The following is a 25721-nucleotide window of genomic DNA, read 5'->3' as shown; positions in this document are numbered from 1 at the left end:
TTCAGCCTCTGCTTTCCTCCAATTCTATCTTCTGCGACACCTCCCAAATTATTCTCCCCACTCCAAAATAAAACCATGATTAATCCAATTGATGATAAATTATATTGAATTAAACTATGATTACACTGAGTGGGATTGTTTGACTTTTCATTTATTTGGCTGAGAAAGGGTCCCTTCCCCATTTGATTAACCCACATGTACCCTTTTGATATCAGTTATAATTTTACTTTTAAGATTTTGTTCCCTCATTCTAGTCTGTCTGCTCCAGAGGAACTAATTTCTTTTACCCAACCTGGTATATTCCATAATCATTTTAACCTCATCAATCTTTCTTGGACCTTCCAAGACAAGGGAATCTGATTCATACGGTATGTATCTTGGATTTGCAACCCTTCCTTATATTTTAACCAATTAAATCCTCCTATCAGCCTAGTGATTATTTCCTGTCCCCCCCTAAGACCAATAACTGCTTCCTGAGGTGGATGTTCAAAAAGCAGTTACTGACTAAAATTCTGTACAATAGAAGCATCACTTCTGTCCTTCGCGCTTTTAAAAACATAAAGGAAAGTAATGTAAATCATACTTGCAAATGAAAAAAACAAATCAAGATTAGGTATTCTGGCCTGCTTTTGAATCCACATTCAACTGCTTTAAATGGATTTGCTATCTTCAAAAGCTAAAATACATTAAAATTAGGATGACTTTGTTTATGTAACCACTAAGGGATATCTCTCTTAGTAATGGGAGTAGACAGATCAAAGAAATATAGAGAGCCCCTTGAAAATGCTAAGCTAGAGCTTCTGCAACTGCTGTGGGCTGATTACTGATAAATAGCTGCTGTTTTGTTTAGCTTGTTAAAGCGTCTTGCGTTGTGTGGAATTATAGTTATTATTCATTTAGACACATTAATGACTAGTTTGGTTACCAGCTGACATGGATGGGCTGGCTAAACACAAATACAGTGACTTTAAGAAAAGTCCAGTCTGACATAGATCACAGGCTGAATTAATCACAGTGTTTTAACAAAACAAATAATGAGAGCCTTAATGATATACTCCTGATATACCTCCCACTAGTTCTTTACTTTCATATGACAAGGAAACACCCCTGGGACATCCCTACAAAGATAAAATAAATCAGCCACCATCTTTTATTGCATCTGGCTGGTGCAGAGGCAGACTTCAGTTGAAATGCAGTTATTATGTTGTCTGTCAACAGTCAATGCCTGAGGTTAGAAAGCATTTTCAGGGAGAGAAAGGAAATGTTGTGTAAATGTGTGTAGTATTTGGACTGTGGGATGACCCAATCTTCCAAAGTATTTTAGTTGAATAGTTTACAAGATTTTGGGAGTGACTTATTCAAATATATATATAGTTCCTGGAAATGTCCACAGGTTGAGTGAATGTATTAATGTACTTAAACCATCAGCTAGGCCTACACACTCCACAACTTGGCAAGTGTCTGAAAAGATAGCAGTTAAGCCACACCAGGAATCTGCATATGGAAAAAAAACAAGACAATGTGTATGTCGCATACACACACACACTCACAAGCGCACACACACATGCACATTGGCTCAGGGATTTGGTGAGGCCATTCAGCCTCTTCGGTCCTGTACCATCAACACTGGCAGGAGCCGTAAGCTAATTAAGAGTCTGACTGGCCATGGCATGAGCCCTCCTTCAGGTAGCTGGAACTTTGCTTATACCAGCCCAGAGAGCAGGGGTTGTCCTACACCATGGAGGCACCAGACAGGAGTATCCCACTGGATGTCAATCCAGAGCTGACACAGTAGTTTCCACTTGCTGGGACTACCTGGAGCTACAACCAGTTTAAGGCTCATTACATTGATAGATGTACCATGTAACCAATATTGGCAGTGCTTTCTGCTCTGGTCTGGTCAGTCTCTGATCAAAACCAATGTGTGATAAAACCTGGTGAACACAGGAATTAAAACCCCCCACCTCAAGTTCATTGATTCATCAATTTGCAAATACCTCCGAATAGAAGTTATGTCTGTGTAACCAATATAAAACAGATCTCTCACAGCAAAGCAAACCAATTTCACACTAGAATGGAGCTTGCTCATTCCTTGGTGACCCCGGTTAATGTCCTTATGGTGTTATGAAGTTTGCCAGCATCTCTCTGGTAATGAATGCCCAGAGCTCTTTAGCACTGCTGAACTAATACAGACTCACAGGTAGTATTTCTTCATGTGACCTTTCCCCAGCAAAAAGCCACGGGAAAGACCCTTTTCGATTGTGTCTGCCAACGCCTGAACCTTGTTGAGGAGGATTACTTTGGAATGGAGTTCAACAATCGCTCTGGGAATATGGTGAGCAATGGCCAACTCTGTCTCCCCAAACTTTGTTAATTGAGAGGAACTTGTTAGTTCAGAGCATGGGTATGATGGACTGAATGGCTCCTCCTATGTTGTGAAATTCTAGGATTGGAGAGGTATGCAATGGAAAATCAAAGAATAACGGAATGGTTACAGCACATAAGGAGGCCATTTGGTCCATCATATTCATACCAGCTCTCTGTAGGAGCATTTCACGTGGTGCAACACAAAAATCACTTTCCCGTAGCTTTGAAGATAATGATTCAACCTCTTTCAAACGATGTCACAATAAAAGTTGCCTCCACCACACTCCCACGCAGTCCATTCCAGAAACTAGCAACTCTCTGCACAGAATCAGTTCTCCTTATGACCCTGGTGTTTCTTGTTTCTAATGACCTTCAATGTGAGCCCTCTGGTTCGTAATCCTTCTGCCAATGGGAACAATGTATCCCTATCTGCTTTGTCTAGTCTCGTCACAATTTTGAAAATATCTATAAACCTGTTTTCAATCTTCTCTTCTTTGAGGAGAAGGATCCCAACTTCTTTAATCTATCCACACGACTGAAGGTGCTCATCCCTGGAAATATTCTCGTGAATCTTTTCCCAGTGTTTTCACACCCTCCTTAAAGCTGGTGCTCAGAACTGGATGTCGAACCTAGGGCAAAGCAATTCCTTACTTTGGTACCCTACATCTCTATTTATAAATTACTGTATTCTATATGCTTTATTCTATATGCTTTATTGACTGTGCTGTCTGTAGCCTTCAATGATTTCTGCACGTGTACACTAAGATCCCACTGCACCTGCAACTCCTTTTGAATAGTGCTTTATTTTCTATTGTCTAGATTAGAGTTGTGGTGGAAAAACACAGCAGGTCAGGCAGCATCTGAGGAGCAGGAAAATCGACGTTTCGGGCAAAAGCCCTTCATCAGGAATAGATGCTGAACCCATGGCTCCATTCCTGATAAAGGGCTTTTGCCCGAAACGACGATTTTCCTGTTCTTTGGATGCTGCCTGACCTGCTGTGCTATTCGAGCACCACTCTAATCTAGACTCTGATTTCCAGCATCTGCAGTCCTCACTTTTGCCTGCTTTATTTTCTATTGCCCCTCCATGTTCCTCCTACTAAAATAAATCAGTCTACACTCCTGTGTATTAAATTGTACCTTCCAATTGTCCACCAATCAACTATTCCACCACTCTTAAATGTCCTTTTCAAATATTCTCTGTCCTCTTTATGGCTTATAATGCTTCCAAATTTTGTATCATCTGCAATTTTTGTAATTGTGATCTGTACGCAAAGGCCAAATATATGTCAGGAACAGCAAGGTTCTCAACAACAGCTCCTGTGGAACTCCACTATAAAACTTCCCCCAGTTTACAAAACAACTGTTCACCACCACTCTGTTTCCTGTCACTTGCCCTGTTATGTATCCATGTTGTTACGATCCTTTTTATTCCATGAGCTCTAACCTGCCTCGCAAAACAGTTCACTATATTAAACAGCTTTTTTTTGTTTTGTTTGGTGATATGAAAGTGCTAAATAATTAATGATTACTTTGCATAAATATTGCTTTTTAAAGAAATGGACTCGTGAAATATTTAAAAGACGTAAGAAATATTTTGGTGTGGCAGGTTATTGCATCTATCAGGCAAGAGGTAAAATCTTTTAAACATTTTGAACTAGTCCGATGCATATTGTTGTTGTGTATGTGTCAGTCATAGGATGCACAGCATGATCTGACAATGGTTAGAAGTTTAACAGCCAATAAATTTGTTTTTGGTAGTGTTGGTAGACGGAGAAATATTGGTGAGGGCATCAAAACAGCCTTAAAGTTTTCAAGAATGTTCTTTCCTCCACTCTATGCCCATTTTGAATCATGTCTAAATGCATTATTGATTCTAGGTTTAGTCTATGGACCCTGTCCCTGACTCTAGGAGGCTATTTTTTGACTATAGAGAGTGCTGACTTACATTTGTGTCAGGTCATATCTTAACCCAAACCCAACACTGTCTGTTTATTGCTAGGTTTAGGGAAAATTGCTGGAATAGTATTTGTAAAATAATGATAGGAAATTGACCCATGTTCAATGCTACAATCCTTCCTCTTCAAACATAGAATAAACAACACTCCCAAAAATAACAAAGGATTTATCTTTCATTTATGGCTGAGTTATTCATCAATGAAGGATTGGTAGCATTCCACAGTTCAAGATGATCAAGAAGTGTCTGCTGTGCTGGATTGAAAGTTTTCAGATGGAGAAGATTCCAAGATACTGCCACCTCAGGGCCTTTCTTCCCCCTATGTTCCAATGGACCAGGCAGAACAGAAAATAGCCTGAAACCATAGCACTAACATCCACTTCCAAATGTTCTTGTGTTACATTGTAACAAGTCCCCTGCATGAACTGAAGATTTAATTATGCACCAATTAAGTATCAGTTAGCTATGGAAATGGAATCTGAGATGCTATCGGAAGGTCAAAAGACTCCATTCCTAAAAAAAAAATTTAAAGCCATAAATGATGGATTGAAATTCCTGCCCGTGCTATTTTCCAGTGCACAGGTCAATGTCAGAATCCTGTGATCTAAAACTTGTCATCTTCTGCTGAGGATGCCTCTGTCACCACTAAGAAAATTCTCAGACTGTGCACTTGAGGGTCAGCAGTTGCAATCCAAAATAGACCATCTATTGCTCGGAAATTGGTGCTGGGTCTGAGTTCCTGCCCCATTCATTTCACTGACGTGATGGCTCTCAGAATGCTTTAGGTCCCCCACCTTTGCCCAGCTAAAATAAAATCAAATGGACCAGGAAACCACTGGAGGGCCTTCATCCTGTAACACACCACACAGGCCTGTTACTCAGTGGGAGCGTTTATTTTGAAGTGAAGTGACCCAGTTATATTGTGTATAAATGTATCCACTCTCTATCCTGCCACACCATTCTGATTTGGATCTCTGTGCTAATTGCAGGTTTGGTTGGATCTCTTAAAACCTGTTCTAAAACAAATCAAAGGTGAGTAATGTGCACATTTCTAAAGTACCTCTGACCAAACACGATCTTGCTCTGTATAGGAACTAGTGTGGAACTTATCAGTCATAACACAAATTGTCAATGTAAAGCCCCTAGAGTACCAGAGACATTGTGAAAGTAAGAATCACAGCCAAATACAATGAGAATAAGAAACTGTGCTTCTGGCAACATATTCACATGTTTAATCTATTGTTACAGAAGGACAAGTTTAAATTTCAGCTTCGGTGGAACAAGGGAGGGTTCTTACAGTCTAGTGGAGTTTAAATATAGGGGTGATTCATTCAGTTTACTTTCATCAGAAGCTGTGACTGAAATAAGAATCTACAATCTCTAGGAGGAGCACAATTATGAGAGGATGTTCTAAAGCTGTTGGAACAGTCATTGTCATGAAATCACTGTGGTCTCTATTCTAATTCTTCTAACGCTGTTCCTTCCTCTCTCCCTTTTCCATTGTTCTGTATTTATTTAGATTTTGTTCATTTCTAACCTTTTCTGATTCCGATGAAAGGTCATTGGCCTGGAATGTTAACTCTGCTTTTCTCTCCTCAAGTCCTGACCTGACCTGCCAAGCATTTTCATTATTTACTTTGGGGTTTAATGACATCCTAGCTTTCCTGATTTGCAAAGATCAACTTGATATCTCAGGGCAGTTTTATTGTGTATTTCTAGCTTTGAATAGGCCACTTCTGAGGCTTGTGTAACTTTTTCCCAGGTGATCATATTGGTAACTTGTGGTATTTGCCTCTTCTAGTATTGGGTAAGGATCATTTGAAATACTTCACGATCACCAATCTTTCTTTGTCTTTTCTTTCTCTTGGGTCTCTCTAGTAATTCACGACAGTGGATACACACCGTAAAGTATCTACAGGAGAAGCACTGTTCTTAGATAGCAAGAAGGTTTATTATATTATATGTATAACTACATGTGTTCATGTATAGTTAGCAGCACTTTAGGAATCTTGTCCAGATATATCTGCTCCTTTCAAAAGCTAGAATAGAAGTGTGTGTGTGTATGTGTGTGTGTGTGTGATCAGCAGAATGGGGGCAGCAGATGAAATGTGAAAATTAATCCTTTCAGAAACATTACCTTCTACACAGCTTGAAAAATCACCCTGCACGATTACACATTGAGCTGTACCAAAGATTTGTCACCTCCTGGTCACTGACTGTGCTGCCGGTCCCAAATTACCAAATTAAACCAAGGTCACTTTGACAAGTGTACCATGAACTGGTATCACTGCTGTAGTGAACACCCACCAACTTTGATTTTTGAGCAAGTTTGTGGGGAAGATACTTGTTTGCTTTGCTTTTTCAGCATCTGCTGTCTTCTGTTTTAGTTTCGTCTTGGTGCTGTGTTGAACATTGCCTATTTATTCCAGCCCTACTGAAGGTGAGTGCTGTCAATGCCAGGGGGGCAGCTTCCTCTGTAGCTCAGTTACCCTGTTTCAGAGCTCAGCTTTGTCATGGCAGAGCCACGTATTTAGAGAACCCCCTCCAGCACTGTCTCTACCTCAACAGTGCACTACCCACTAACACCCCCACCAATAAGCATTGCAGGGTTTCAGGGCCAACTCAGTGCTACAGTCTCCATAATTTATTGTGGGCATGCTCCTGTAAATATACCTTGCTATGGCCAGTAAAATGCAGTAGCACCATTACAGTATTCTATGTTATTTAACCTATTTTGCTAATCAACCTGTTCATAGACATTAGGACAACCTCTGTAGCATGTGGGATTTGAACCTGGGCCACATGGTCCAGAGTAGGGACACTACCACTGTGCCACACGAGGTCCCTATTCGGTTTGGTAATGAGCTTGGCAAAGATACATACAAACACATGCACTAAGGGCAAAAATTTGCCACTTGGCCCTTTGAGCCTGTTTCTCTATGAGATAAGGAGAAAGTGAGGTCTGCAGATGCTGGAGATCAGAGCTGGAAATGTGTTGCTGGAAAAGCGCAGCAGGTCAGGCAGCATCCAGGGAACAGGAGAATCGACGTTTCTCTGGATGCTGCCTGACCTGCTGCGCTTTTCCAGCAACACATTTCCTTCTCTATGAGATAAGGTTATTAGTGATCTAATGACTCAGCATTCCCACCTACCCTGATAACCTCTCCTCCCTTTAGCATATCAACAATCTCTGCATCTTTGCTTGAAAAACATTCAAAGACTCTGATTCCTCTGCCTTTTGAACTCCAAAGACTTCTGACCCACAATGAGAAAAAAGGTTCGCCTCACAGCGCCAGAGACCCGGATTCAATTCCCGCCTCAGGCGACTCTCTGTGTGGAGTTTGCACATTCTCCCCGTGTCTGCGTGGGTTTCCTCCGGGTGCTCCGGTTTCCTCCCACAGTCCAAAAATATGCAGGTTAGGCGAATTGGCCACGCTAAATTGCCCGTAGTGTTAGATGAAGGGGTAAATATAGGGGAATGGGTCTGGGTGGGTTACGTTTCAGCAGGTCAGTGTGGACTTGTTGGGCCGAAGGGCCTGTTTCCACACTGTAAGTAATCTAATCTAATCTAATCTAATCTCTGCCTTCAATGGCTGACTGCTTATCTTTTAACCATGAACCCCTGGTTCTTGACTCTCCCACAAGAGGAAACATCCTTTTCATATCCACCCTGTCCACACCCTTCAGGATATATGCATTTTGAGGAACGATACTGTCTTAACACATGAATGTGCTTTTCAAATTGAGATCAGAGGATGTCAAATGGTTTGCAATATAATGTTATGCAAATCTTTGAAATCAAAGCAGTCAAATCTCATGAAGACAATCTATTTCTAGATTCAGGATCTCGTCTTTAATCAAGTCACCTCTTACTCTTCTAAACTCTAGCAGATACAAGCCAATGTGTCCAACCTTTCCTCATAAGATAACCCACCCTTCACTTTACTGCTTTCAAAGCATTTTTTTCACCTTTCTTTATACACCTTTCTTTAAATAAAGAAGCAAAGACTGTACAGAATCACAAATAACCAGAATAAGGCTGCATTCTGAAAAATGAGCTTCACTTACACAGCAGTCAGGACTGGGTGTCTACAATCTCAAAGCAATGCAAGTGGAGTAGAAAGTCATTAATACAAAAAGTATTATTTAAAATTAGCAACATGCATCCTTTTATTATTGTACCGAGTTTTTTCTATTTCCTATGTTTTATTTTTGGTAATCAGTCACCTTAATCAGGTGTGAAATTTAAGGAAAGGTATTCCTTTCTGTGTGAAACACATAGAGCACTTGGATGTTATAACAGTAAACTTTGAAGTTATTGTGAATGGCAATAGTTATTGGCTTCATTATGGAATCAACCACTACCAGATAATACCTCCAACATTAACCCTTTCAAAATCATTACCTTATTCATTGTCTCCCTCTAAGCTTTTTCTCCAAAGTTACCATTTATATATTAAGTACATGCCTACTTCTTTATTTACCATGACCCTATCTTGCACCCCTCCCCCACCCTCAAATTTCTGACTTCACAAATTCAGACGATCAGGAGGATTCATAGTTCTTCCAGAATGTGTACTCAAAAGACTGGGAAGATTGGTAAGTCTTTGGTTTGAGGACGGTTGATTTTGATTCAGAGGTTGTGTGAAGAATTTCTTCACTGCAAGATTCTTTTATCTTTTGCATATCTTTCGTGGAGGATGCCATTCCTGTTACACTCAACAGTTGGTCCATTATCTTACCTAGAGGACCTGTAATCTCCAGAATTCCCTTCACAGGTGAACTGCCAACTTAGATAATTGCCTCCTAACATCAATTGGGTGCCCTTCAGTCTCGTGAATGACTATAATGGAAAACAACTATTGAGTTGAAGCAAGTGCTTTCTCCTTTGTAATGTCCTGGATTTTCACATCAGATAATTCCATCTTTTTTTGACCATGTCCTGAATCTGTGGACATAGGTTGGCTTCTCTGAAATTGAATGCAGCTCATCCCCATTTTGTTCAACCTGCTGAGACATCCAAGTTGAAGCATGTAAGCTCTTTGTTTTGAATTGTTGAGTAGTTTGGCCATCTTGTTCTTTGTGGATTCTGCTGAAGTGAACATCATCACATGTTCAGTTGTGTTGCTGGATGATTACTGCTGACTTAACATGTCTCTGTCAGTGAAACAGATAATTCTTTGATAAACAAAGGATTGAAATGCTGCTCTTCAGCTTGTGTTGTTTTCGTACCCAGCAACAAAGTCGAATCTACTGTATCAATTTGCTCTTATGTCTATTTTGCTGCCTGAATAACTTCAGTTAATGTTGCCTCAATTAGCTTAAGTATTTGTGGGTGGCATGGTGGCACAGTGGTTAGCACTGCTGCCTCACAGCACCAGAGACCCAGGTTCAATTCCCACCTCAGGCGACGGACTGTGTGGAGTTTGCACATTCTTCCCGTGTCTGTGTGAGTTTCCTCCGGGGACTCCAGTTTCCTCCCACAGTCCAAAAATGTGTAGAATTGACCGTAGTGTTAGGGGCAGGGGAATGGGTCTGGGTGGGTGGTGGGTCGGTGTGGACTTGTTGGGCCGAAGGGCCTGTTTCCACACTGTAATCTAATCTACTACTATTTCTTGTTCTTAGAATGTGCTTCTTATGGCAAGCTTCATTCATTAGATGGTACTTCTATGATGGCAGGAATGGAAAACATTTTCACCACACCTTTAAAGTCACAAATTTTCTTACTGTTGACAGTATGAAACAATTATCTTATACAAATGTAAGTAATAGTAATGATAATGGTCAAATAATCAATTGCTTATCACGGATTAATTACATTTGTGGTTTCCTTTATTTGAAATGTAAAATACATTGGAAGTTATGAATCAGACATTATAGTAGACTAACTGTGTGTACAGTCTGCAGACCCACATCAGAAATAATTGCCCGGCAGAGTCATAACATTTCATCGAAACTGCTCATGGAATCATTTAAGTGAACTCTCTTAAAGTGAACTAACTCTCTCTTACACAGACAACAGATTATTGCTGCTTTTTTTGGTTCTACCATGAGTCTAGGAAAATCTATAAAATATTCCATTCAATGCCTTTGATCAGTTATGGAGTCAAATAGACCTATCAGTCCAACCAGTTCATGACAACCATATTCCCAAACTAAACTAGTCCTTGCCTGCACTTGGTTCATATGCCTCCAAACATTTCTTATTCATGCACTTATCCAAATATCGTTTAAATGTTGTAACTGTATGTACACCCACCACTTCCTCTGGAAGTTCATTCCACACACAAACCACTCTCTGTGTAAAACAAGTTGGCCCTCATGTCCTTTTTAAATCTTTCTCCTCTCACCTTAAAACTATCTCCCTTAGTCTTGAAATCCCTCACTCGGGGAAAAGACATCTACCATTCACCTTATCTATACCCTTCATGATTTATAAACTTCAATGAGATCCCCCCTCGTAAGCCCCAGTGAGAAAAGCCCCAACCTATCCAGCCTCTCCTTATTACCCAAACTCTTCATTCCCAGCAACAACCTGGTAAATCTATTCTGAAACCTCTCCAGCATTTTATATCCTTCTTATAAAAGGACAACCAGAACTGGACACAATACTCCACAAGAGATTTCACCAATGTCCTGAACAAACTCAACATGACATCCCAACTCTGGTATTCAAAGCAATGAGTGATGAAGGCAAGCATGCTAAATGCTTTCTTAACTACCCTGTCTACATTTGATGCAAACTTCAAAGCGTGTACTTGAACCTCTAGGCCTCTCTGTTCTACAACACTACTCAAGGTTCAACTTTTAATGGTATAAGTTCTGCTCTTGTTTGTTTTATCAAAATGCAATACCTCACATTTATCTAAATTAAACTCCCATTGACTCAATTAATCAAGATCCATTTGTAATCTTAGATAACTTTCTTCACTGTCCACTATATCACCATTTTATGTGTCATCTGCAAACTTACCATATTCTTGCCTTCTTTCTTTGCATCCAAATCATTTATATTCACGTCAAACAAAAGCAGATCCAACATGATGGCTTGATCCCGATCGAGTTATTCTCTTGGAGCTATTTGAACCTCAAAGTTGAGCCTCAAGGTTACTGACGTCAAGACGAGTGCAGGCTAAAAAGTAAGAAGTGTTGATTGTGAATTATGTATATATTTTCAACTCTCTTACATTCCTTGTTTTGCAGAATTGCCTGCAGCATTCCTTCCCTATTAAATGCATTTCTACTTGGGCCATGTCTGCAAGTCACAGCTAATCTCTGACAAGACACTGGCATTTGACCATGTATCAAACTTAAAATTAATAAGATGTCCAATGTCATAAACAAGCTCATCACATCTGAGGAAAGGTCACTGGACCCGAAACATTAACTGATTTCTCTCCACAGATGCTGCTAGACCTGCTGAGCTTTTTCAACAACTTCTGTCAAACCCAAACTGGTTGAGTCACCAACTTAGGAATGTATTGAAAGCCCTTTTCTGAAACTGGTGGCTCTATCACATTAACATCTTTGTAGGAGTAGGCATGAAGCATTTTACTGCTCTGAAACTGTGTCATACTTCTGCATATCTACCAAGATTGGCCCCTAGATTTACAGAAGCAGATTCTTTTGTCATAGCTGAGCAACTTTTTTTTATGGTGCTTCTTCACATTGAATCTTAGTATCTACTGCTTGGATAAGACAGTTGATTAGTCACATATGATTTTTGAGTACGTGAATGTTATAAAGTGTCTAGGCTCTATTAGTCTCCTACAACAAAATTCTTCTCCACTCAGGATTTGACAGTGACTCTTTCCCATTTCATTTTCCAGCACAATATGAAATAATGTTCCAAAGTCTAATCTTCTTTGGAAGATAATAGGTCTGATGTAGTTACATCAAAAATTTCAACATCAATTCTGTCTTTTACGAATTTGGATTTCAAAGCTCCATTATTACATTTTTCTTCTGATTTGTAGAAATAAAATTATCTTTGGATTTTCCTGGATGATGAACTTTTCTCTTCTACCTTTTCAAGAGTTGTATTTGCTTTCAGATAAAGTAATTATCAGAAGATTGAAGACTTTCTACAGATGTATCTGCGTCTTCTTTGATATTTTGTCAATTTATATTATCATCAGCTGTAGGTTCTATTGAAGATAATAGTGTATTTATTTGTTCACCTTGAGATTTAGTGTTTCAATTTGAAATTATTCCGTATCCTAAGAGCAATTTTCTCCAAGATTTCTAATCATGTGTTCTGTTTGACCCATCTCTTACAATCAATTATTAAGGTAAAGTTATTTCTCCTGTCAATTAATTTTCTCATTTAATGCTGTTTAAAATCCGTGGCATTCAATGCTTTGTGTAATCTTCTGATTTTTAAGCACTTGATATTGCACTAAATCAATGTTATTTTCATCTCTCAGCTTTACAGGCTGTTAAACTCTGTAATATAGCAATGCTGTATGATTTTCTTCTAATACAGCTTTAAAATCTGCTAAATAGCAATATCTACTGCTTGCTTGCAATATTCCCACCATTGTATTATGATCAAAGTAATGAGTTACTGCCTACTGCAGGTAATTTAAGATCTTTTTCTCTTCTGTTTTCAAGATGGCAGTCTCCTGTTTTATTGCAAGAAAAATGAATGCTTTCACGGCTTAATAAATATGCCTTGCTGTGTTTCTCTCAATAAATCACAGTGGCTTTTATATATTTTCCTACCAAATCTATGATTTGTGTTAGAATTCTCTTAATGTCTTCTTCTGTGAAATTCTGTCTTCTAAGTCTTTTAAATCACTCTTTTGGTCACCTGACTTGTGCTCTGCATTATTCCTGGTGCTGTGGCTATGCCATCAATTAATTTCACTGCCCTCAACTTTGCTAATGTCACCATGCTTGCCAGTGTTTGTTGTTTGCCAGTGGTGCTCACTGTGAATATTAAGTCCTCCTCTTTTTATTTCTATACTTTGCAACCTGATCCTTAATACTGTCAATTTTAAGTTCTTGTTCTGGGAGTGTTTTTAACTTTATGCTCTGAAATGCTGACTTCCTAACCGAATCTAAAGTCAGGACTGACCACCAAATTGCCAAGCGTGACTAGTTTTTTTCCCCTCTCTTCCAGCCTACACTGCTTTCATTTTGCATCTTTGCAGCTCAGATGTGAAGGTTGTACCCTGGACTGCCTCTATTGTTCTGCCACTCATTCCATCACTTGTACTGACTGCTTGTCAGCTGATGGCTGAGTATTCTTAAAGTGGCTATGTCTTTAAAGTGGTAAGCTCACTTCTTTTCCCAAATTATTTTTCTCCTGGGTAGAATGGTATGTCTCCAGGATTTTCTATGTGCTGCAGAATTAACTACTAGTAGCTAATGATGCAGAGTTCTACTGTAGTGATTGTAACGAGGTCAGCCAGGTGGACCTCATAGAATATGAGTTCCCTGAATGCGGCTATCAACCTGGTCCAATCAGGGAGCCCTGACTAACAGAAAAGAACAGGAGTGTCTGACATCTTGCTGACTCGGAAAGTGAGGAAGTTGAATTAGTGTCAAGGACAATCCATGTGTAACTAAAGGGTGACTTGGCAATGGAATGCTGGAATCTGTGGAGTTATTTCATTACCACCAACCCTCCTTTCGATACTGTGTCTAAGGGCCTCTTCAGCTTACAGTGGAAGAGGTTAAACTACTAGTGAGTCTTAACAAGAAGAAGGACTTGTCTTAACAAAGTTTTTTAAAGAGTAGGTGGAAACTATATTGGCTCAATAAATATAAAATGAAGGGTATCAGGAGCCAGGGAGCCACTTGACCTGAACCCAAAAGTGTATGACATTCAAATTGGGTTTTCAAAAAATTAATTAATTCACTGGATGAGAGCATGGCTGGCTATGGCAACATTTATTGCTGTCGGCATAAAGTTAAAAACACTCTCAGAAGGGGACCGAGAACTTAAAATTGATAGTAGATTAGATTACTTACAGTATGGAAACAGGCCCTTCAGCCCAACAAGTCCACAATGACCCGCTGAAGCGCAACCCACCCAGACCCATTCCCCTACATCTAACACTACAGGCAATTTAACTTGGCCAAATCTACAAACCTACCGACTCCCACAGCTACCTGGACTACACCTCCTCCCATCCTGCCCCCTGTAAAAACGCCATCCCATTCTCCCAATTCCTTCGTCTCCGCCGCATCTGCTCCCAGGAGGACCAGTTCAAAATACGTACAACACAGATGGCCTCCTTCTTCAAGGACCGCAATTTACCCCCCGACGTGGTCGACGGTGCCCTCCACTGCATCTCCTCCACTTCCCGCTCCTCCGCCCTTGAGCCCCGCCCCTCCAACCGCCACCAGGACAGAACCCCACTGGTCCTCACCTACCACCCCACCAATCTCCATGTACAGCGCATCATCCGCCGTCACTTCCGCCACCTCCAAACAGACCCCAGCACCAAGGATATATTTCCCTCCCCTCCCCTATCAGCTTTCTGTAGAGACCACTCCCTCCGCGACTCCCTTGTCAGATCCACACCCCCCACCGACCCAACCACCACTCCCGGCACCTTCCCTTGCAACCGCAGGAGGTGCAACACTTGCGCCCACACCTCCCCCCTCACTTCTCTCCAAGGCCCCAAGGGAAACTTCCATATCCGCCACAGATTCACCTGCACCTCCACCCACATCATCTACTGCATCCGCTGCAGCCGGTGTGGCCTCCTCTATATTGGGGAGACAGGCCGCCTACTTGCGGAGCGATTCAGAGAGCACCTCTGGGCCACCCGGACGAACCAACCCAACCAACCTGTGGCACAGCATTTCAACTCCCCCTCCCACTCCACCGAGGATATGCAGGTCATTGGACTCATCCACCGCCAAATCACAACAACCCGACGGTCGGAGGAGGAGCGTCTTATCTTCCGACTGGGAACCCTCCAACCGCAGGGGATGAACTTGGACTTCACCAGTTTCTTCATCCCCCCTCCCCCCACCCTGTCTCAGCCGGATCCTTCCAGCCCGGCACCGCCTTCCTGACCTGCAGTCTTCTTCTTGACCTCTCCGCCTCCACCCTACTCCGACCTATCACCCTCACCTTGACCTCTTTCCACCTATCACATTTCCAACTCCCCTCCTCCAAGTCCCTCCTCCCTACCTTTTATCTTCTCCTGCTGAACACTCTCTGCTCATTCCTGAAGAAGGGCCTGTGCCCGAAACGTCGAATCTCCTGTTCCCTGGATGCTGCCTGACCTGCTGTGCTGTTCCAGCAATAAAGTTTCAACTTTGATCTCCAGCATCTGCAGACCTCACTTTCTCCTCAAATCACCTAACCTGCACATTTTTGGACTGTGGGAGGAAACTGGAGCACCCAGGGTAAACCCACACAGACACGGGGAGAATGTGCAAACTCCACACTGATAGTTGCCTGAGGCAGGAATTGAACCCAGGTTTCTGGTGCTATGAGGCAGTAGTGCTAACCACTGTGCCACCGTGCCACCAGCCTTAGTATTAAGGATCAGACAATGATGGATAAAAATGGAGTCATATGTAGGCCAGACCAGGTCAGTCTCAGTCCCTAAAGGACATGAAAAATCAATTCTCCTGCAGCTTGGTTGCTGCCTGACCGGCTGTGCTTTTCTAACCTGTTAGTGAACCAGATTCATTCCCCAAAGGGCATTAACCCTTTGGGTATATGAAAGGAAAAAAAAAATGGTTAAGACTAAAATTGGACCCTTGAAGACAGAAATAGGTGAATATATTACATGGAACAAAGAAATGGCAGAAGAGTTGAATTGGTACTTCAGATCTGTGTTCACTGGGGAAGACACAAGCAATCTCCCTGAGATAATAGTGGCTGAAGGACCTGAACTGATGGGAATTTATATTTGCCAGGAATTGGTGTTGGAGAGACTGTTAGGTCTGAAGGCTGGTAAGTTCCCAGGGCCTGATGGTCTACATCTCAGGGTACTGAAGGAGGTGGCTCTAGAAATCGTGGATGCATTGGTGATCATTTTCCAATGTTCTGTAGATTCAGGATCAGTTCCTGCGGATTGGAGGGTGGCTAATGTTGTCCCACGTTTTAAGAAAGAAGGGAGAGAGAAAGCAGGGAATTATAGACCAGTTGGTCTGACCTCAGTGGTGGGAAAGATGCTGGAGTCAATTATAAAGGATGAAATTACGACACATCTGGATAGTAGTAACTGGATAGGTCAGAGTCAGCATGGATTTATGAAGGGGAAATCATATTGGCTAATCTTCTGGAATTTTTTGAGGATGTAACTCTGAAGATGGACAAAGGAGATCCAGTGGATGTAGTGTACCTGGACTTTCAGAAAGCCTTTGATAAAGTCCCACATAGGAGGTTAGTGAGCAAAATTAGGGCGCATGGTATTGGGGGCAAAATACTGGCTTGGATTGAAAATTGGTTGGCTGACAGGAAACAAAGAGTAGTGATAAACAGCTCCCTTTCGGAATGGCAGGTGGTGACCAGTAGGGTACACAGAGATCAGTGCTGGTACCGCAGCTTTTTACAATATACATTAATGATATATATGATGGTATTAAAAGTAATATTAGCAAATTTGCTGATGATACAAAGCTGGGTGGCAGGTTGAATGTGAGGAGGATGTTAGGAGATTACAGGGTGACCTGGACAGGCTAGGTGAGTGGACAGATGCATGGCAGATGCAGTTTAATGTGGATAAATGTGTGGTTATCCACTTTGGTGGCAAGAACAGGAAGGTAGATTACTACCTAAATGGAGTCAAGGAAAAGGAACAGTACAAAAAGATCTGGGTGTTCTTGTACATCAGTCAATGAAAGCAAGCATGCAGGTACAGCAGGTAGTGAAGAAAGCTAACAGCATGCTGGCCTTCATAACAAGAGGAATTGAGTATAGAAGCAAAGAGGTTCTTCTGCAGCTGTACAGAGCCCTGGTGAGACCGTACCTGGAATATTGTGTGCAGTTTTGGTCTCCAAATTTGAGGAAAGACATTCTGGCTATTGAGGGAGTGCAGCGTAGGTTCACGAGGTCAATTCCCGGAATGGTGGGACTATTTTACGTTGAAAGATTGGAGCGACTGGGCTTGTATACCCTTGAGTTTAGAAGACTGAGAGGGGATCTGATTGAGATGTATAAGATTATTAAAGGATTGGACACTCTGGAGGCAGGAAACATGTTTCCGCTGATGGGTGAGTCCCGAACCAGAGGATACACAGTTTAAAAATATGGGGTAGGCCATTTAGAACAGAGTTGAGGAGAAACTTCATCACCCAGAGAGTGGTGAGTGTGTGGAATGCTCTGCCCCAGAAGGCTGTGGAGGCCAAGTCTCTGGATACCTTCAAAAAAGAGTTGGATAGAGCTCTCAAGGATAGTGGAATCAAAGGTTATGGGGATAAGGCAGGAACAGGATACCGATTGAGGATGATCAGCCATGATCATAATGAATGGTGGTGCTGGCTCGAAGGGCAGAATGGCCTACTCCTGCACCTATTGTCTATTGTCTATTAACCCATTTATTAACCCATTAAGTGAACCAAATGGATTTTTCCTCAACATTTGACAATGGTTTCATGGTCATCATTCGACTCTTAATTCCATATTTTTATTGAGTTCAAATTCCACCATCTGCCATCAAAATGGTTATATTTCCATCACGGTCCTCATATTTTTAAATAAAGTGAAAAATATTTCACTAATTTATTTTATGTTTAAAGAGACAGAATCTTGAGTTTGAATTTAATTTCAAAAAATCTAGAAGTTTAAGTCTAAATGATAACCATGAAACCATTGTCAATTATTGTAAAAACACAGGTGACTGCAGACCTAGAACAACAAGAGTACACTCTGCACTATCTCTGAAATAGCCTTGTGGGTCACTCAATAAAGGACAAATAGGGATGGGTAATGAATTCTGGTCTAGCCAATGATGTCGGCATCCAATGAAGAGTAAATCACGCAGTCCTGGAAAATCTCCCACATTGCAACCTGCATAGGCCTTAGGCCACCTAATTTCCCGCTGCAACTTTGTCTTAACATGCACCAGATTTTGTTTCCTCTTTTGGCCCTCTAGCCATTAATTCACATTGGGCCCTAGTCAAACAATAACCAGATTTTAAAATTCTAATCCTTGTTTGCAAATCCCTGGCTTGACCGTCCCTCTCTCTATAATCTCCTCCAAGCCCAGAATTCTCTCCTGATCTTCCTCTGGGCTCTTGAGTAACTGGAGAAATGTCTTTGTTCACTTTGTCTCTTGCTGTGGTTTAACATTGTTATGTGACTACTGTGGTTTCATTGTTTTAAACAAAGGCTCTGTGTAAAGTCACTTTGCCGAGTGCATGAAACATTGAGCTTTTCTGACTTTGCTCCATAATGGTAGACATATCTTCAGCTGCCTAAGCTCTAAACTTTAGAAAACCCTCCCTAAAACTCTCTAAACTGAATCCTAGTGATTGATTTAAACTTTTAAGATTAAAATGATTGGTTTCTATTGTGTGAGCATTTCCAAGGATATGATATAATGGTGGCACATTGGAGTTGATGTCCAGATTAGCAACTCTCTGAAGGGAACCTTGGTTTTATTCATTTTTTTAATTGCCACAGGACTGGAGGACAGACAATGTGGTACCATTACTCAAGAAGGCAGTAAGGGATAAACCAGGAAACTATAGGCTGGCCATTCTAACTTTGGTGGTGGGGAAACTATTGGAAGCAATTCTCAGGGACAGAATTAATCTGTGTTTAGTGAGGTGGGGATTAATCAACAGTCAATATGGTTTTGTTGAGGAGAGATCATGTCTGACCAACTTGCTTGAATTTTCCGAAGAGTTGATGCGATAAGAGTAGATGAGGTCATTGTTTTCGATGTTGTCCATTTGGATTTCAGCAACACTTTTGATAAGGTCCCACATGGCAGACTGATAGTGATTGTAAGAGCCCATAGGATCCAAGGAAATTTGGCAAATTGGATCCACAATTCACTGAGTGTCAGGAATCAGAGGGTGATAGTTGGGGGCTATTTATCTGATTGGAAGTCTGTAGCAGTATGGTCCTGCTGAAATTAGTATTAGGGCCTTTGTTGTTTGTGGTTTATATAAATGATTTAAACTTGAATGTTGATCAATACGTTTGCAGAGGGTACAAAAATTAATGGGTGGTAAATAGTGAGGAGGGTAACCTTAAATTACAGATTGTCTAGTCAAACGGGCTAGGAAGTGGGTGCTGCAGATGCTGGAGATTGGAGTTAAGATTAGAGTGGTGCTGGAAAAGCACAGCAGGACAGGACTGCATCAGAGGAGCAGAAAAATCAGCGATTCAGGCAAAAGCTCTTCATCAGGTCAGACGGGCTGTTCAGTGGCAAATGGAATTCAGTCGGATAAATGTAAGGTTAGGCAGGACAGGCTAGGCAAGGAAATACATGATGAATGGTAGGACTCTGGGAAGCACCGCAGATCAGAGGGTGTGCATGTACACTGGTCCCTTAAGGTATCAGGATAGGTGGACAAAATGTTGAAGAAGGCATATGGGATAGTTGCCTTTAATGGTCAAGGCACAGAGCAGGGACATTATGATGGAACTGTATAAAACTTTGAATAGGCCACAGCTAAAGTATTGTGTGCAGTTCTGGAAATCTAATTTACAAGAGGGATATGATAGCACTGGAGAGGGTGCAGAGGAGATTTATCAGGATGGTGCCTGGGCTTGAGAGCTTCAGTTGTGAAGAGAGATTGGACAGATTGGGATTGTTTTCCTTAGAGTGAAGGAGATTGAAAGGTGGCATGATTAAGATGGATAAAATTTTGAGGGGCATAGATAGGGTAGACAGGAAGAAACATTTTCTTTGATGGAGAGATCAATGACCAGTGTTATGAAGTTGAAGGCATGTATTGTACCTTTAAAAGAGAGTGAATGCTGTTCTGAACTGAGAGCTTACAAGCACCTGCGTCATAGGACAAAATAGCAGTCTAAGAATGGACTGGAAAAGTGAAAATATGTAACATTTGGCTGTGAACTTGATACCTGAGTTGATTGCTGTTTTGACAACAATTTGAATTTAACAAATCAGTTTAAATTATACCCCAGGATACTAAAACCCATTGAGTTTGAATTTAGTGTTTTGCCAACATTGAACCATAGACACATATAAAGACACAGGCATTTTGGAAATTGGAGTCAGAACAACTGCCATCAACACAGAATGAGAAATTAGGAAATACTGTCTCTCAAGGGTACCTTTTCACTTGAAACATATTTGCTGTAAAAAGAATGAAGATAACCCAGGTAGATCTTTAGCTGGAAGAGAAAAGATACCAAAGTTGACAGCAGCTGTGTGATTTTGAAATTAACTTGATGTGATTTTAATAAGTGTCTTATTGGAACAGCATATTGTTATAGAGTTGGAGGCAGGTAATAAGCAGTTAAGAGAAAGGGGGGCTTGGTGTTGTGAATAGTTGTTTTTTAATGTTCACTTTAGAGTTAAAGAATAAATTGATGTTATTTTCTTTAAATAGTGGAAGTTGAGAGTTCGTTGTCACTCATATTTTAACAGATTACAGGACGAGGTGAGCTTTTCTGGATGTTTGGTTTAATTAACAGTGGGGACATTTAAGAGACTTTTGGACATGCATATGGTCACAGAAATTTGAGGGTGCATACATGAGGATCAGTGGTCAGCACAACATCGTGGGCTGAAGGGTCTGTTCTGTGCTGTACTGTTCTATGTCCTATGTTCTATGTGTTCATCTCCGTGTCACAACACCAGGGAGCATAGATTTAAAGTAAGGGAGAGAAGGTTTAGAGGACATGTGAAGAAATGCATTTTCACCAGAGGGTGGTGGGAATCTGGAACTCACTGCCTGTCTGGGTGGTAGACTCACAGAATCCCTACAGTGTGGAAACAGGCCCTTCGGCCCTACAAGTCCACACAAACCCTCCAAAGAGTATCCCACCCAAATCCATTCCCCTACCCTATTATTCTATATTTACCCCTGACTAACACACCTAACCTACACTATGAGGCAATTTAGCATGGCCAATTCACCTAATCTGCACATCTTTGGATTGTGGAAGTAAATCAGAGCACCCGGAGGAAACTCAAGCAGACACAGGGAAATGTGCAAACTCCACACAGACAGTCGCCAGAGGTTGGAATTGAACTTAGATCCCTGGCACTGTGAGGCAGCCATGCTAACCACTGAGCCACCATGCTGCCCTAAAATGAAGGCACTCAGTATGGGGCAGAAATCGTCATAGGATTTAAGAAGCATTTAGATGTGCTTTTGCGATACCAAAACAAACAAAGCTATAGTCCAATTGGTGGAAAATGGGATTAAAATAGTTAAGTGGTTGTTTTTGATTGGTACAATCTCAGTGGGCCAAAGGATATTTTCCTGTGATGTAGTGAGAGCTCTATAACTTATTCCTGCTTGCCATATGAACCACCATTCTATTGCCTTCCTACTTACTTATTGTGCCTGCATGTTAATATTTTATGATTCTTAAATAGGAGAATGCACTAATCCCACCGTGTTGAGGCATTTTGCATTGGCTTTTCATATAAGTAATATTCTGCTTTCCTGTTCGTTTAACCAGTGTGAATAATTTCAGATTCCCACAATATATTATAGTTTGTCTAATTTTAGCTATTTACATCCTTTTGCATATTTTTCATAGTTTCCTCATAATTTATTTTCAACCTGCCTTACATCTTCAGAAACCTTGCATAAATGAACAGGTCCATTCATCCCATCATTGGTGAAAATTGGAAATAATTGAGACCCCAACATATTCCTCTGGCATCCGTTGATCAAATCAGGATTACATTGAAGTGGCAATTGAACAAAAGGATAGTGATGGACATGGGAACAGGGTTGAGAAGTAGATATAAAACTATTTGCTCGCAAGGAGGGTAAACACCAGCAATGACTAGTTGGGCCTAATGGCCTGTTTGTGCACTTAACTTCTGTCTATTCCTCCCTAATGAATGAGAAGTTCCTTTTTTTTAATTGCTTTTGCTTCATTTATGCTGTTTTTAATGTCCAACTGATGATGATGATGATGTTCACATTTCTCTGACAGGTGAGAAGAAAGTTTTGTTTCAATTCGTAGTGAAGTTCTTCCCACCTGATCCAGGGCAGCTCCAAGATGAATTGACAAGGTGGGTATAACCCTCTCTGCACTTGTGGAAATCACAAGCTAAATTAGCACCATAGACTGTCTTTTCATAAAGTCTGCTTTGACTTCACTTGTGGCCGACATATCTTGGATGACCCTGATTCAGATTGTGTGTTTTCAATTGAGGTTTGAATCCACAACCATGGAAACCTGTGCAGCTGCTGGCACTTGAACAGATTTTCAGTGTGGGGATAGAGAGAAAAGAGAGGAGGAGCAGTAGGAAAGAGAGATGTCCGAGGTATGGCAGCTGAGGCCTACTCTTTCTGGTGAAGCAGCCCTGTCGCAAACCATGTATTTACACATCAGACACTGTGGCAGGAAGTCGCCTTGTTAAGTGACTGTGCTTTCATAAGATGTTGAAGTAAAAGGTTAGAATATGGGAGAGGTCCTCTATCAGCACTTGATGTAACTTCAGTACTTAGTATCAAGTAATAATCCATCTGATTTAACTGGATCAAAGAGCAGGTGAACAAGATATAACGTCCACTTCCCATAAATGAAGCCACTTTCATCATTGACTGTAGGAGCACCGAGTTTTCTTTATTCCAATTATTTGCAGCAGTTTTTTTTTATGACTTTGTTGTCATTCATTTGGAATTCTCAAATTAAAATTCTCTAATTACAGTAAATGATTCCAGAATGACACCATTGCTCATGATATAAAGGCAATTAACGTGATGCTTAAAAATCAGGTATGTTTCAGAAATTGTCTTCAGAGGTTGAAAGTACATGAGCTGATTGCTATTTACATGAGTGAGCAAATTAATTGTACTTGTGCTCTATATTACTGTAGACATTCAATGCCCTCTCATTTTCTTTTTTCATGATGTTCCACCCAAATTTATGACTCCTTCCATCTAGAAGAACAAGTACCCTTCAAGCCACCCACCATCCTTAACTTGGAAATATATCGCCATTCATTCAATGTGTCCGCATCAAAATCCTGATACTCCCTCCCTCACAGTTATGTGGGTGTACGTATACCCCATGGACTGCAGCAGTTCAAGAAGGCAACTTATCATCAGCTTCTCAAAGGGAATAGGTAATAAATATTGGTCCAGCTGGTGGCATTAATGTCCTCTGAAATAATAAAGATAACAAATAGAGCTTCACTTATTTGGACTGTTGTCTCCATAGATTCATAGAGATATACAACACAGGCACAGATCCTTCTGTTCAACTCATCCATGCTGACCAGATATTCTAAATAAATCTAGCCAGTATTTGGCCTATATCCCTCTAACCCTTCCTATTCATATACCTATGCGCTACTTTTTAAATGTTGTAATTGTACCAGATGTCACTACTTCTTCTCGCAGCTCATTCTATACACACACCACCCTCTACATGAAAATGTTGCCCCTTAGGTACCTTTTAAATCTTTCTTCTCTCACCTTAAACCTGTGCCCTCCAGTTTGGACTCCCCAAACCCAGGGAAAAGATCTTGGCTATTTACCCTATCCATGCCACTCATGATTTTATAAATCTCTATAAGGTCACCTCTCAGCCTCTGACACTGCATGGAAAAGAGTCCCAGTCTATTCAGCCTCTCCCTATAGCTCAAAACCTCCAACCCTGGCAATAACCTTGTGGATCTTTTTGAACTCTTTCAAGTTTCACAACATCCTTCCTATATCAAGGAGACCAGAATTGAATGCAGTATTCCAAAAGTGGCCTAACTAATGCCCTGTACAGCCGCAACATGACCTCCCACTCCTATACTCAATGCACTGACCAATAAAGGTAATCATACCAAAAGCCTTCTTCACTATCCTATTGACTTGTGTTTCCAATTTCAAAGGACTATGAACTTACAATCCAAGGTCCCTTTGTTCAGCAACACTCCCCAGGAACTTAGCATTAAGTGTATAAGTCCTGTCCTAATTTGTCTTTCCAAAATGCAGCAACTCACATTTATCCAAATTAACTATAGCTGCAAACATCTAGGGCCATTGGTCCATCCGATCAAGATCCCATTACACTCTAAGGTAATCTTCAGGTTACTATTAATGTGCAGTATTTATGTATTATCCCATTCTTCTTCCATGCTGTCAGAAATATGACTATGTAATCACAGCTGACATTTCCAGTGAAATGTCAGAAGTGTCATTTTACCAATGAGTCTTTAAACTGAGACCCTATCTTACCTCTCAGGTGAATGTTGAAAATCTGTATTCATCTGTCTTCTCCTGACAAGTAGTTATCTCCCAAACAGCACTAGTTAGACAGAGTGATATTTCTCAATGCTATTAGTTAGACCTTTGTATGCACTGACTGGCTGCTGCACTCTCTACGTTGTAGTAGTGACGACATTCCAAAAGTAGATAATGACTGCTCAGCATTAAGGGACATGCTGAGTTGTGGAGGACATTACATAAATACAAGATCTTTTTGTTCCTCAATGTAAGTAATTAAAACAGATATGTAGGCAATGTTTTATTGGTGAAACATTGATATTCTATACTATAACTTATTTATAACATTATAACTTACATGCAGCTCCTCAACATCAATAATCTGACACCAAAAGCCAAAGCAACTCAACTTTACTTCCGCTTATAGTTTATGGCTGTTGATTTTGAAGGGAGCTAGGAATTCTCTGGCATGTCTTTGCTTATCAAAAACACCAAAATAGAGGAAGACAAAACAATAATTTCATTCAACGTAACAGCACTGTTCACCTCCATCAACATCGACCTGGGGAAGGAAACACTTACTGCACTTTTAGAAGAGACCATCACACACACCCCAACCACCATCAATCACATTACCAACGAAAACATCATGAAGCTAGTGGACCTGTGCCTCACCTCCCACTTTACCTTCAACAACATAATCTACAAACAAACCAACGGCACACCCATGGGATCTCCGCTATCAGGATTCATAGCAGAAGCAATAATGCAAAGACTAGAATAAACAGCCCGACCAAATGTCAAACCAAAAATCTGGGTCCGCTACGTAGATGACACCTTTGTCATCACAAAACGAAACAAGATAGAAGAGACATTTAACATCATCAACAACACCCTCACAGGCTTAAGGTTCACCAAGGAGGAAGAAACCGACAACAAACTCGCATTCCTGGACCTCACAGTCGAAAGAAAGGACAACGGAGAACTCCAAACCTGTGTACACAGGAAACAGACAAACACTGACCAAATACTTAACTACACCAACAACCATCCCAACACACACAAACGAAGCTGTATCAGAACACTATTCCAA

At 40.9% G+C, this 25721-nt stretch overlaps 1 protein-coding gene across 2 annotated transcripts in view; it reads left to right on the top strand.

The window, feature by feature from the left end:
• LOC122557065 (FERM domain-containing protein 7-like) overlaps positions 1-25721 on the top strand; it is a 69459-nt gene that overhangs the window by 10770 nt on the left and 32968 nt on the right. For both annotated transcript variants that reach the window (XM_043704334.2, XM_043704335.2), the window contains exons 3-5: positions 2231-2335; positions 5314-5356; positions 22398-22476. In XM_043704334.2, coding sequence (XP_043560269.2) covers positions 2231-2335; positions 5314-5356; positions 22398-22476 — 227 coding nt within the window. The remainder of the gene's footprint in view (positions 1-2230; positions 2336-5313; positions 5357-22397; positions 22477-25721) is intronic.

Source organism: Chiloscyllium plagiosum, unplaced genomic scaffold (assembly GCF_037043375.1).
Source record: "Chiloscyllium plagiosum isolate Xiang-an unplaced genomic scaffold, Cpla_swu_hap1 HiC_scaffold_11, whole genome shotgun sequence".
NCBI lineage: Eukaryota > Metazoa > Chordata > Chondrichthyes > Orectolobiformes > Hemiscylliidae > Chiloscyllium > Chiloscyllium plagiosum.
The sequence above is the reverse complement of the archived record's forward strand: the minus strand, read 5'-3'. Positions and strand labels throughout refer to the sequence as shown.